The 13462-nt window shown below is 47.1% G+C and overlaps 1 protein-coding gene across 6 annotated transcripts in view; it reads left to right on the top strand.

The window, feature by feature from the left end:
* Nucleotides 1-13462, top strand: part of ASTN1 (astrotactin 1) — a 192169-nt gene that overhangs the window by 96444 nt on the left and 82263 nt on the right. For all 6 annotated transcript variants that reach the window (XM_075131479.1, XM_048859735.2, XM_048859737.2 and 3 more), the window contains exon 8: nucleotides 5768-5852. In XM_075131479.1, the coding sequence (XP_074987580.1) occupies nucleotides 5768-5852 (85 nt within the window). The remainder of the gene's footprint in view (nucleotides 1-5767; nucleotides 5853-13462) is intronic.

Raw genomic sequence — 13462 nt, 5'->3', positions numbered from 1 at the left:
ACGCTTTGAAACTCGGAACGCTATTTTCTTGTGCCCCTCCTCCCCCCCCCCCAAGAAATATAAGAACTGCAGCACTGATCAGCAGGGTGAGATAAGGATTGAATGGCAACCCTCACTCAGGGGCTATAGCTTGCCCTCGATCTTCCTCCGTTTCCTTACACCTATAACTGTAACTTGGCCACGCAGAGCTCTGATCTCAGGATGTCTAAAGGACGGGGAAGAATTTGGGTGTGGACGTGGTGGAAGTGCAGCATAGCTGCAGTGGTCCCACCCGCAAAAATGGCGTGAAATAACCAGCGTGCGTCGTTTACTGTCTGCCAGCAAGGCACAATGCCATTGCAGGGATACGGAGATACTGACCAAACTACCGCTGTGCAGGGGAACCCAGGGCATCTGTGGCTGCCTGTACTGAGACCCGCAGTGTCAAGGTTCCTCCCCCACTCTGAACTCTAGGGTACAGATGTGGGGACCTGCATGAAAACCTCCTAAGTTTACCTTTACCAGCTTAGGTCAAAACTCCCCCAAGGTACAAAATATTCCACCCGTCGTCCTTGGATTGGCCGCTACCACCACCAAACTAATACTGGTTACTGGGGAAGAGCTGTTTGGACGCGTCCTTCCCCCCAAAATACTTCCCAAAACCTTGCACCCCACTTCCTGGACAAGGTTTGGTAAAAAGCCTCACCAATTTGCCTAGGTGACTACAGACCCAGACCCTTGGATCTGAGAACAATGAAAAAGCATTCAGTTTTCTTACAAGAAGACTTTTAATAGAAATAGGAGTAAACAGAAATAAAGAAATCCCCCCTGTAAAATCAGGATGGTAGATATCTTACAGGGTAATTAGATTCAAAAACATAGAGAACCCCTCTAGGCAAAACCTTAAGTTACAAAAAAGATACACAGACAGAAATAGTTATTCTATTCAGCACAATTCTTTTCTCAGCCATTTAAAGAAATCATAATCTAACACATACCTAGCTAGATTACTTACTAAAAGTTCTAAGACTCTATTCCTGGTCTATCCCCGGCAGAAACCAGCATATAGACAGACAGACAGACCCTTTGTTTCTCTCCCTCCTCCCAGCTTTTGAAAGTATCTTGTCTCCTCATTGGTCATTTTGGTCAGGTGCCAGCGAGGTTACCTTTAGCTTCTTAACCCTTTACAGGTGAGAGGAGCTTTCCCCTGGCCAGGAGGGATTTCAAAGGGGTTTACCCTTCCCTTTATATTTATGACACGCAGCATGGAACCAACGTTGTGCTCAGTGCAGATCTCAGAGTCTAATTGTAGAAAGCTAGGGCTGGAAGGGACCTCAGGAGGTCATATAGTCCATCCTGCTGGGCTGGACTAAGAATAGGATCATAGGTAGAGAACGCAGTCCCCGAGATAAGGTTACCAAATCTTTAAACTGGATCCAAAGAGGAGCAGGGCCCTGAGCCTGGTTGGGTGCTAGCGGTGAGTGCTTTGTCTGGGCATGAGCTGGAGTTTGCTCCTCTGCCGGCTCGCTGCTCCCTGGCTCCTGACTGTGATCCTGCTGCGGTGGTACTCTTTCCTGCCCCCCTCTCTCTGCATCTGCCAATGGCTACAGCTGGGTTAGGCTGGCATTGCTACATTGCTCTGGGCTATGGACTTTTCACACCTCTGAGTGCCATACGTGTCTTGACCTAAGTTTTTAAGTGTTGCCCAGGCTGTAGGTGCACCAAGGTGTTTATTCTTGCCACTGGTTTTGGGAAAGTGCTCTCCCCTGGTGAGGGACACCTTCATTGCAGTGAAAACATCAATCCCCTCCCCCCCCCATCATGTTTTGCCTGCACGTAATGAGCTTGGGAGTCTGTTGTCATTACTGAGCATCAGTATTCAATAGGGTCATTGTCTTTTTTTAAAAATCCTCTGTCTTACTGCACGCTGTGTGGCCCAAGCACGCATACTGCCCTGTGACACTACTCTGTCAGAACTCTGCCCATAAAAAGCTAAGCTCACCTAGCTTTGCAGCTTCCAGCTTTGTCTTGGGGAAGCAGGCCTCCCTGCTGTCCCTGCAATTGCCTCTGTTCCTTGCTTTTCCCTATAGTGAAATGATCAATCCTGGTGGGATTACTGGAATGTGTCTCCTTTCCCCTTGTGCCTCGGCTGGCTTCGTTCTCAAACATGGCTTCTCTGCCTTCGTTTTCCCTGTTGGGTGTCATCTGATTTACAGGTCACTGCCTTCCTTTCCTTGTCAGATCGAAATGGAACAGCATTTTACAGCAATTAGAGGCCAAACTCAGATCTCAGGGTCCAGATGTGGGTGTAAATCTGGAGTATCGAGCAGACTTGCTGCAGATTTACACTGGGGTAAATTGAGTGAGTCTAATTTTTCATCTGTAACGTGAGGTGATCTGCATCTCCTTGGTTACTGAACTGTATGTTTTGGCAGGAATGTTATCATGGGCCAGATCAATGTAAATGGCATTATGCTGACTTCAGCGGCACTGGGCCCATTGGCAGCAGCTGAACGCTTTCCCCTCCTGTTTCCTTCCAGCGTTCATTTTATGTGAGTGTAGTGTGGATATGTAAGCGAGAGGGCACACAGTACTACGATGGAGAGCAGCTGAGCTATCTGCTCGGGGTGTGTTCCAGGATCACTCCATCCAGCCACATCTCTTCCTTCAGTTCGGAGTAGATGTAGTGCTGGGGCAAGCTGCCAAACTGGTTCCCCTGCAGATTTAGCCATGGAACAGATGGGCAGTGGAAGCATTAGTTCTCCAGCACTGTGACTCGCTCCCGGCCAGAGCGGATGGCAGTGCAGCCTCCATGCCTTGGCCTCTCTGAGAGGGGCCCGGGTAGAGCCGGCTGAGCACTGGCATGCTAGGAACTGGATTGTAACCACCAGTTTGTTTCATGTAGGCAGCTGAAGAGCCATCAGCTAGCGTGGATTTCTGGTGCCTGGTGACCAGGAGTGGGCTTGAATCTGTGGTGTAGAAATGAAGGTCTCCGTTTTCCAGTATCAGTCCCGCCACCTGCAGTGTTGCTCTCTGATCACCTTTGCAACCCACAGCCTGCTTATTAACTCATTCCAAACACCGAACCACATTCTTCTCTCCTGTCCACTTGAGCTGCTGCAGTCAGGAGTATCTGTGGGCAGAATTCACCTTCCTTCTATGAAGATTTTGTCTTACCATGGCACTAGAGGTCCTAACCAAGGTCAGGGCCCCATTGTGCCAGGAGCTGTACAAACACATAATGGGAGCCAGTCCTGACCCCACCAGGCTTACTGTTTAAATAGATCTGAGAAAAGAAGCCTGATCTCCCCATTTCACAGTTTCAAGGTTGCACGGAGAGTCTGCGGCAGAGCCAGTCTCCTGAGTTGCAGTACAGTGTCTCAGCCACGTGATCCTTCCTTTCTGGGCCATAGGACACATTCGGCACTGCTGTCCACCCAGCACCACACCAGCAGGGCTGCACGGGCTTAAGTCATTGCAGAAGCTGGGACAGTCTCTTCCCTCTGGCCAGCATGTACCTACGCACAGTCTGTGTCGTCTTCTGTAATATCCACTTGCTCCCCTGGTGGGAGTCTGTGCTTGCTCCAGAATCAGTGTTCCGTGTGTTCACAGCCATCTGTCACAGCAGATGCAGCCCCTGCATAGGGAGTCATCAGCTTCCTTGGGGTCGGGTCTTAAAAATTCAGCGTTCTTTCATCTGTGTTTTAAAGGCGTGTGGCCCTTTAAGAGCAGGAGGCTGTCCTGACGGACTCTAGTCTTTGGACCGTACGCTGCCCTGCTCTGTCCCCTGTGCAGTCCCACATAGTCCAGTGATGCTGCATGCAGGGTATCCGTTAGCACGAAAGCTGGCTTTTTAAGAGCAGCAGGCTGCAAACAGATTGGGCTAGAGTAACCAGGCAAAATCTTTGCCCCAAGCTGAAAGAAACCTTTTTGGTGAGGTCTCTGCCATTCTGGGTTCTGTCCTGTAAAGGGGATGAAATTCCCACTCGCAGTCAGCCAGCATGAAGCTCATCCACCCCTCAGAGCTTAAGTGGTCTGGTGCATAGATCTTTTCTTGTGTAACCCACTATTTGGTGTGTATGTTCCCTTCTGCACCTGATCCACAGAGAATAGGATCTTCTACAGCTTCTAGCTGCAGTGCTTTTTTTAGCTCATGCTTTAGCTCTGGAGGTCCCTGGTTCAATCCCCAGGTACAGCCATGATGGTGGGCATCATGCTGGACTTCTGCAGGAGTGAATTTCACCTAGGAGGTGGAAGTGCTGAAATAGCACGGGATAGAGCCTGTCCTTTTAGGGCTTCTGGTCCGATCAGAGGCAAGAAATACTGGAGAGCGCATGAGCAATATGGAATTTCAAGTCGTCAGCGCTTTGCTTTACTGTGACACCATTCATACATTTCATTTTTACTTAAAAGCAAGGCCATTCCACAGGGAACAAAATAGTAACATTAAAGTTCAGTATTTAAATGTGTCCGAGTCAGGAAATTCAAATATTAATGGATCTAACTTGGCTTCCTAAAGATAGGTTAGGCAACTATGCCCAGCTCCTCAGAAGTATTTAGGTGCCTAACATCCATGGATTTCGCCTAAATACCTTTTAAAAATCTGGGCTCTAAATAGTAGCTTGTTTTTCAGAGAAACTGAGCAGCCCCAGATCCCCTGGAAGCCAATGGCTGCTACAGAAGCTGAACACCTTGCTAAATCAGCCTGCTTATTTGGGTGCCTAAGTACGGGTTTAGGTGTATAACTTTAGACACCGATGCTTGAAAGTATTGGTCAAATATTCCCACAGCTCCTGTGACACGGGTGCATAGGATATAAGGTGTAATGCACTAGCCTAAACAGTAATCCAAACCATGGTGGGACATATGTTGTTGTAATTTGACCAAGATAATTGTGCACTGGGGATGTTCATTTTGAATTTTCCTGATGCTTGGGTGCTGAAATTCTCCATATTTACATTGTTGCATGACAGTGCACTGAGTTTATAACACATAATAATGATTCTTAACATTTTTTTTCTTTAAGGCCCTGATCTAGCAAAGCATTTGTGCATGTCCTTTGCTTTCAGCACTTAAATATTCCCAGTGAAGCCCTTAAAGTTAAGCATGTGTTTAAGAGCTGTGCTGGACTGGGACCTAAAGCACTTTATAAATATTAACTAACCAAGAGCCAGATTCAGCCTACCCTTACGTGGCTGCACAGTGTGTGTGTGTGTGAAGGAAGAAAGGAGCGTCCCCCCCTTGCACAGCCAATGTAATAAATGGTGTGAATTATACTCACCATACTCAAGGAAATGCAAGGGCTGCTCCCTAATTATGTCCTGGGGAATGCCCCAAAGAGGCCATCGAGGACAGGGAAGGGGGTGAGCTCTGAACTCTACTCTGAGCATGGGCTGGTTTTGTACAACCACCAGCTCCCAGCCTTTAGAGCAGGGGTTGGAGGCTGCCGCTGACAGTTGTAGCAAGGTCTGGAGGGAGGAGAAGAGGAGACAGTATTTGGTGTGAGGGCTCAGCTCCGCCACTGCCGTGGCACCACCTGTAGATCTCCGGGAGGAAGGGAGTTAATGCAGTTACACAACCTGTGCACTTCAGCCTCTGGCACGTGGAGGTGGGATTTCCTGATGTAATAACCGTGCCTGTTGTGAGCCCCCCTGGAGCCCACAGACTACCATTAGCAGGGTTCATTCGGAGCACAGGATCAGACCTTGGTCCATCTTGTCTAGTAGCCTGTCTCCAGCAGTGGCAAATAGAATTCGTTCTCTCTTATTTTACCTTCCTCTATTCCTAGGTGAGTGCCTTTGCTATGAGGGTTACATGAAGGACCCGGTGCACAAGCATCTCTGCATCCGGAACGAGTGGGGCACGAACCAGGGGTAAGTCTGACGTCCACAAATAGCAAAAAATTCTCCTGACTTTATGAACGTTCCCTGTTGGGGCAACCCCATGGATGGGTGGTTGGTGGGATTGAGCCACGTGCCCCTGGATCTAAAAGCAAGAGTCTCAACTTCTTGAGCTAAAGGACCAGCAGGCTTGGGAGCAGTGGTAGATTTGTACGTTGCTTAATGGGATCCGGCCACTAGAGGCAGATAAAGAAACTTATTTGGTTAGCACGTTCCATGGTTACTTTCATTTGGTCCAGACTTTTGGAAAGTGCATTTACAGGTTTACAACCATGAGTAATAGGAATAGGATGAAATTTAATAGTGAGAAGTGTAAGGTCATGCATTTAGGGATTAATAACAAGAATTTTAGTTATAAGCTAGGGACGCATCAACTAGAAGTAACGGAGGAGGAAAAGGACCTTGGAGTATTGGTTGATCATAGGATGACTATGAGCTGCCAATGTGATATGGCTGTGAAAAAAGCTAATGTCATCTTGGGATGCATCAGGAGAGGTATTTCCAGTAGGGATAAGGAGGTTTTAGTACCATTATATAAGGCACTGGTGAGACCTCACCTGGAATACTGTGTGCAGTTCTGGTCTCCCATGTTTAAGAAGGATGAATTCAAACTGGAACAGGTACAGAGAAGGGCTACTAGGATGATCCGAGGAATGGAAAACTTGTCTTATGAAAGGAGACTCAGGGAGCTTGGCTTGTTTAGCCTAACTAAAAGAAGGTTGAGGGGAGATATGATTGCTCTCTATAAATATATCAGAGGGATAAATACCAGAGAGGGAGAGGAATTATTTAAACTCAGTACCAATGTGGACACAAGAACAAATGGATATAAACTGGCCACTAGGAAATTTAGATTAGAAATTAGACGAAGGTTTCTAACCATCAGAGGAGTGAAGTTTTGGAATAGCCTTCCGAGGGAAGTAGTGGGGACAAAAGATCTATCTTGCTTTAAGATTAAACTCGATAAGTTTATGGAGGAGATGGTATGATGGGATAACATGGTTTTGGTAATTAAATATTCATGGTAAATAGGCCCAATGGCCTGTGATGGGTTTTTAGATGGGGTAAGATCCAAGTTACCCGGGAAGGAATTTTCTGTAGTATCTGGCTGATGAATCTTGCCCATATGCTCAGGGTTTAGCTGATCGCCATATTTGGGGTCGGGAAGGAATTTTCCTCCAGGGCAGATTGGAAGGCCCTGGAGGTTTTTCGCCTTCCTCTGTAGCATGGGGCACGGGTCACTTGCTGGAGGATTCTCTGCTCCTTGAGGTCTTCAAACTACAATTTGGGGACTTCAATAGCACAGATATAGATGTGAGGTCTTTTTTAGGAGTGGTGGGTGAAATTCTGTGGCCTGCATTGTGCAGGAGGTCAGACTAGATGATCATAATGGTCCCTTCTGGCCTAAATATCTATGAATCTATGAATCTATGAGAAATAGGCAGGATGGGCTTTATAAAGGACAAAACCTACCAGACAAACATGGTGGGTTTTTCTGAGTGAGTCAGACAATTAGCGGACAATGGGAACACAACGGCTGTCGTGTAGAGTATCTGGGGTTCAGCAAAGCGTTTGCTACGGTGTCTGTCGCATGACATCTTCCTGGAAGAATGAATGGAAATTAGCCTGGAGGAGAGTAATGTCAAGGTCTGTGTAGTCTGCAGCAAGCTGGATCTAAGCTCTGTTGCAAAGGCCTTGGGGTTCTGGAGTGCAACAGAATAGAAATATTGCAATAGGGTAAATAAAAAAAAGAGAGAGGTTTCGGAGTAACAGCCGTGTTAGTCTGTATTCGCAAAAAGAAAAGGAGTACTTGTGTAGCTCACGAAAGCTTATGCTCAAATAAATTGGTTAGTCTCTAAGGTGCCACAAGTACTCCTTTTTTTTAAAAAAAAAAAAAAGAGGGAGGTTTATATTTAATTAAATATGAAAACCAATAACCCAGTCTGTGTAGAACTCCTGCTGTTCATTTTTGTTTTACATGCAATGGGCCGAATCCTCGGCAGGTGCCTGTTTAGACCAGCTGAAGATCTGGACCAGTGTGTTTCATGCCACCTGTTAATTTTCAGCGTGCCATGGAGCTTTGTGCTGCTGGCGTATAGCTGCACTGTGGAAGTTGTCAGCTGGCTAGGGCACAGCTGGCATCCAGGAAGGGGTGGGAGGCAGTTGGAGGTTGGGAGAGAAGCAGGTTAGCTGGGTATTTTTGCACAAACGATCAGGAGTGAACAATATTGACACTGAAATGATCATTGTTAGGTTTCAGATCAGACAGCCCAGTGAGATTAATAGAATTGGTCAACACCTTTCTAAACCCCATTATCTGCCAACCACATTCTATTGCCCTGCACTCCACTCACATTTGGAATGTTACACTGGCAAACACTAGTGCTAGAAACATGTTTTATTAAATGAATGCTGAGATTTGGGACAATATCTTTGTGGCAACGGGTTGATTCTCTGGCTGTGAAACTGTGGGACCCTGGAATACTGTCATTGGAACTGAACGCACCTCAAACATAAGGTCAGGGGAACAGCGATGCACAGAATTTGGGAGTGGGGTCCAGTGGCTTATTGCAAGGGTGGTGGTTCTGTCTCGACTTAATTAACATTTTCAATTAACGGTAATAATCAACAACAAATTTGTTCCAAGGACAGCAGTGTGCTTTATACTGTAGCCTCCTATCACCGTGGCAGACCGGTGAGCATTGCTGTGATCTTGCTCATGAGTTTGGGAACCACTGTTCTCTGCTAAATGGGATGAGAACAGAGCAGCGGGTGAAGGCTCTGCACTGCTAGCCTTGGGCCAAACCCAGAGAGCTGCTGAGCACCCCCAACTCCTCCCTTTGGGGTTTGCCCTGTTGATTAATTAACAGTGGCCGATTCTGCTGGTGGCGCTAATGGTTAATGTGTGTGACTCCATTGCCCTCTAGTGGATGGCAGCAGCCTATGGAGAAGATAGAGGGGTCCTGACTGGAAATTCTCCTTTGAGCTCAAGTGGCCAGTCTCTGTGCTGCTAGAGGTTCCGAGTTCTGTTCCTGCTGCCGCAAAGTTCTAGGGAGCCATGCTGAGTGGCACTGTGATATCCGTGCAGCCCTAGGAGACTATGGGTTTGTTACAGTGTCCTGGCGTAGTCCAGGGTGACTGAGGGAGGCAGCTCTCCAGCATCCCTCTTCACTGCCGTGGCTTCAAGACCATCCTCCCCTCCCTAGTTCAGCACTCTGGAAAAGGGAATGAAAAAGCATTGACAGATGCTACAAAACCAAGAGGTGTTTCTGAACACCAGGGGGAAGAGATAATGAACAGAGAGGGACCCAGAGAGATTAGAATCACGGCTAAGAAATAACATAATGAGATGCACTCTGGGAAAATGCAAGCTAATGAATCTGAGGGAAAATAACTTGCAGTGCAGAGCTGCGTGAAAAAAGTGAACTGGCAACGCTGAAAGCGAGATGGGGCTGATTGCCTACATTGCATTACATCAGAGTGGCGGGAGCCTGGTTTTCAGAGTTGCTGATGTGGGCATCTCAGAGCAGTGCTGGACAGCAGAATTTCCAGTGTGTTATGAGAGCTGCTCAAGTGTGCTGAAAATTGGTCCAATTAGACACCTGATCACTGCATTGTGGGGAAAAGAATGAGACAGACACAGTTTGCTGCAGGTCTTAGTACTTAGCGGCTAAACTGCGAAAGTGTTGTTTTGGTTTTCAGCTAAACAAAAAATCGGGTTTCAATTAAGTCACATTTTTCCAAACACGTTCGTTTGTGTCTCAATGTTCAGTGGACCTCCCCTGTCCTCCCCAGTTTTGGAGTCTAAGGTCCAGATCCTCAGCTGGTGTGGATCAGTAATGTAGCTCCATCGCAGCCAAAAAGCTGAAGCTCTGGTCGTGTACGTCTTGGTTCTTTTCTTTCTGTCAAAACAAAATGTTAGGCCTTTAAACAATATGCATTTTAAATTGGCTAAATGCAGATGTATACATCCAGGAACCCTAGGAACCCATAGGGGACTCTATCCTGGGAAGCAGTGACTTTGAAAACCTGTCTTGGTAGATAATCAGCTGATTATCCACCGCGCAGTACAAAGCTGGGGCCAAAAGGGCTAATGCGTTCCTTGGATGCATAAACAGGGGAATCTAGAGTAGGATCACAGAGGTTATTTTACCTCTGTATTTGGCACTGGTGCGAGTGCTGCTGGAGCGCTGACTAGTTCTGGTGTCCACAATTCAAGAAGGACATTGATAAATTAGAGTTTAGAGAAAAGTCAAACATGATTCAGTGGCTGGAAGTTGAAGCTAGACAAATTCAGACTGGAAATAAGGTGTAAATTTTTAATGGTCAGAATAATTAACCATTGGAACAATTTGTCAAGAGTCAGGGTGGATTCTCCATCACTGACAATTGTTAAATCCAGATTGGATGTTTTTTTAAAAACATCTGCTCTAGGCATTATTTGGGGGAAGTTGTCTGGCTAGTGCTATACAGGAGATCAGATCAGATGGTTCCTTCTGGCCTTGAAATCTGTGACTAAAGAGAGCCACCAATGTGTAAGGCCCACCACAAAAACATGTGAGCTGTTGTGGGAGGTATTGCCATTGTGTGACCTTGTGGAGATAGGGCTGAGCAAAGGGCACAAGTGAAGAAATCTATCCAAAAGAAGCTCAGGTCCCCAAGCAGGTCTAACTGGCTAAATGTTTGTGCTTCCTTCCTCTAGCCTTGGGCGGCCAGATGGATTTTCCGTTAGAGGAGATGAATATGGGACTGGTTTTCAAACTTTTTTCTGGGGACCCAGTTGAAGAAAATTGTTGATGCCCGTGACCTAATGGAGCTGGGGATGAGGGGCTTGGGGTGCAAGAGGGGCTCCGGGTTGGCAGGGGCTCAGGGCTGGGGCAGGCCCAGGGGGTTGGGGTGTGGGAAGGGATCAGGGCTCTGGGAGGGAGTGCAAGCTCTGGAGTGGGGCTGGGGATGAGGCATTTGGGGTGCACAAAGGGGTTCTGGTTTTGGGAGGCGCTCAGGGCTGGGGCAGGGGATTGTGGCACAGGGTTGGGGTGTGGACTTACTTCTGGCGGCTCCTGGTCAGCAGTGCAGCGAGGGTGCAGAGGCAGGCTTCCTGCCTGTCCTGGTACCACGGACTGTGCTGCGCCCGGAAGCAGCCAGCAGCAGGTCTGGCTCCTAGGTGGAGGCTCCGCATGGCTCTTGCCTGCCGGGAACCAGCCAATGGGAGTGCAGAGCCAGCGCTTGGGGTGGGGGCAGCGCGCGGAGCCCTGTGGTCCCCTGCCTAGAAGATGGACCTATTGCTGGCCACTTCCAGGGCACAGAGCGGTGTTGGAACAGGTAGGCACTAGCCTGCCTTAGCTGGGCAGCACCCCTAACAGGACTTTTAATGTCCCAATTAAGTGGTGCTGACCAGAGCTGCGAGGGTCCTTGGGTGCTGAGCAAGGTGACCCAGTGCCTTACATGCCGTGATCCAATAATGGGTCGTGACCCGAACTTTGAAAAACACTGGAATAGGGGACTTCCAGGTGGGTCATTTTTTCTCCCTGCCCAGTGCTGGTCCTGGTTAAGCCACTGACCGAGCACCTGCACTTCCCGCTCTGGATTCCCCACCTGCCAGACAAGAGCGTTAGCCCTGTAGGATCAACACTCCCTCCTCAGCAGCAGGATGAGCTCTTCCTCCTGTTTTAATAGACAAGAGGGAGTTGCACTTGCCTTCACTGTGTCCCACTATTAGCCATCTCCTCCCCTTGCATTGGTCGCTCTGGCTATTTTGTTTTCTTGTAATGCCATGCAACTATCTCCAGGGTCATGTCTGTTTGCATTACCTTTCTGCCATTGCTGCCTGTGAATCTCTCCCTCCTCCATACCTGCCCAAATCCTTTTGGCCTTAAAGGATTGCAGATTTGCATGTATTTCCATATATTTGCATAAATAAAGGCACAAACCTTCAGAAGCCGATGCCTTCCCGTTTTCAAGCTATTCTGAAATGCTCCAGCATGGGGAGATAATTACATAGCTTTGTGTGGGGCCCAGAATGCTTGATGGATTCTGCATAGAGATAGGTTAAGTCACCTGGGCCTGATGAAATACATCCTAGAATACTCAAGCAACTGACTGAGGAGATATCTCATCAATGGCTATTAGCCAGGATGGGTAGGGATGGTGTCCCTAGCCTCTGTTTGCCAGAAGCTGGGAATGGGCAACAGGGGATAGATCACTTGATGATTACCTGTTCTGTTCATTCTCTTTGGGGCACCTGGCATTGGCCACTGTCGGAAGACAGGATACTGGACTAGACTTTGGTTTGACTCAGTATGGCCGTTCTTATGTTCTTACCTGAGCCATCAGTGATGATTTTAGAAAAGTCAAGGAAGACAGGAGAGATTCCAGAGGAGTGGAAAAGGGCAAATATAGTGCCAAGCTATAACAAGGGGATTAAGGACAATCCAGGGAATTACAGACCAGTCAGTTTAACGTCAGTACCCAGAAAGATGGCGCAAATACTTAAGCAGTCAATTTGCAAACACCAAAAAGAGAATAGGTTGATAAATAACAGTCAACATGGATTTGTCAAGAAGAAATTGTGTCAAACCAACCTAATAGCTTTCTTTGACAGGGTAAAAAGCTTTGTGGATGGGGGGGAAGTGGTAGATATGATATATCTTAACTTGAGCAAGGCTTTTGGTACTGTCTCACATGACCTTCTCATAAACAAACTAGGGAAATACGACCTAGATGGAGCTACTATGAGGTGGGTGCATAACTGGTTGGAAAACCATTCTCAGAGAGTGGTTATCAAGGGTTCACAGTCAAGCTGGAAAGGCATATCAAGTGGAGTCAGTTCTGGGTCCAGTTCTGTTCAATATCTTCATCAGTGATTTAGATAATGGCATAGAGAGTACACTTATAAAGTTTGCTAACGATACCAAGCTGGGAGGGGTTGCAAGTACTTTGGAGAATAGGATTAAAATTCAAAATGATCTGGACAAACTAGAGAAATGATCTGAGGAAAATAGGATGAAATTCAATAAGGACAAATGCAAAAATACTCCACTTAGGAAGGAACAATCAGTTGCACACATACAAAAGTGGGAAATGACTGCCTGGAAAGGAGTGCTGCAGAAAGGGATCTGGGGGTCATAGTGGATCACAAGTTAAATATGAGTCAACAGTGTAACACTGCTGCAAAAAAAATGCTAACATCATTCTGGGATGTATTAGCAGGAAGGTTGTAAGCAAGAAGTAATTCTTCCACTCTGCTCTGCGCTGATTAGGTGTAAACTGGAGTATTGTGTCTAGGTCTGGTTGCCACATTTCAGGAAAGATGTGGACAAATTGGAGAAAGTACAAAGAAGAGCAACAAAAATGATTAAAGGTCTAGAAAACATGACCTATGAGGAAAGACTGAAAAAACTGGGTTTCTTTAGTCTAGAGAAGAGATGACTGAGGAGGGACATAACAGTTTTCAAAAGGTTGTTACAAGTAGGAAGGAGAAAAATTGTTCTCCTTAACCTCTGAGGATAGGACAAGATGCAATGGGCTTAAATTGCAGCAAGGGCAGTTGGACATTAGGAAAATTTCCTAACTGTCAGGATGGC

This window comes from Caretta caretta, chromosome 8, assembly GCF_965140235.1.
Source record: "Caretta caretta isolate rCarCar2 chromosome 8, rCarCar1.hap1, whole genome shotgun sequence".
Taxonomy (NCBI): domain Eukaryota; kingdom Metazoa; phylum Chordata; order Testudines; family Cheloniidae; genus Caretta; species Caretta caretta.
Note: the sequence above shows the minus strand (reverse complement) of the source record. Positions and strands in the feature narration are given on the sequence as shown.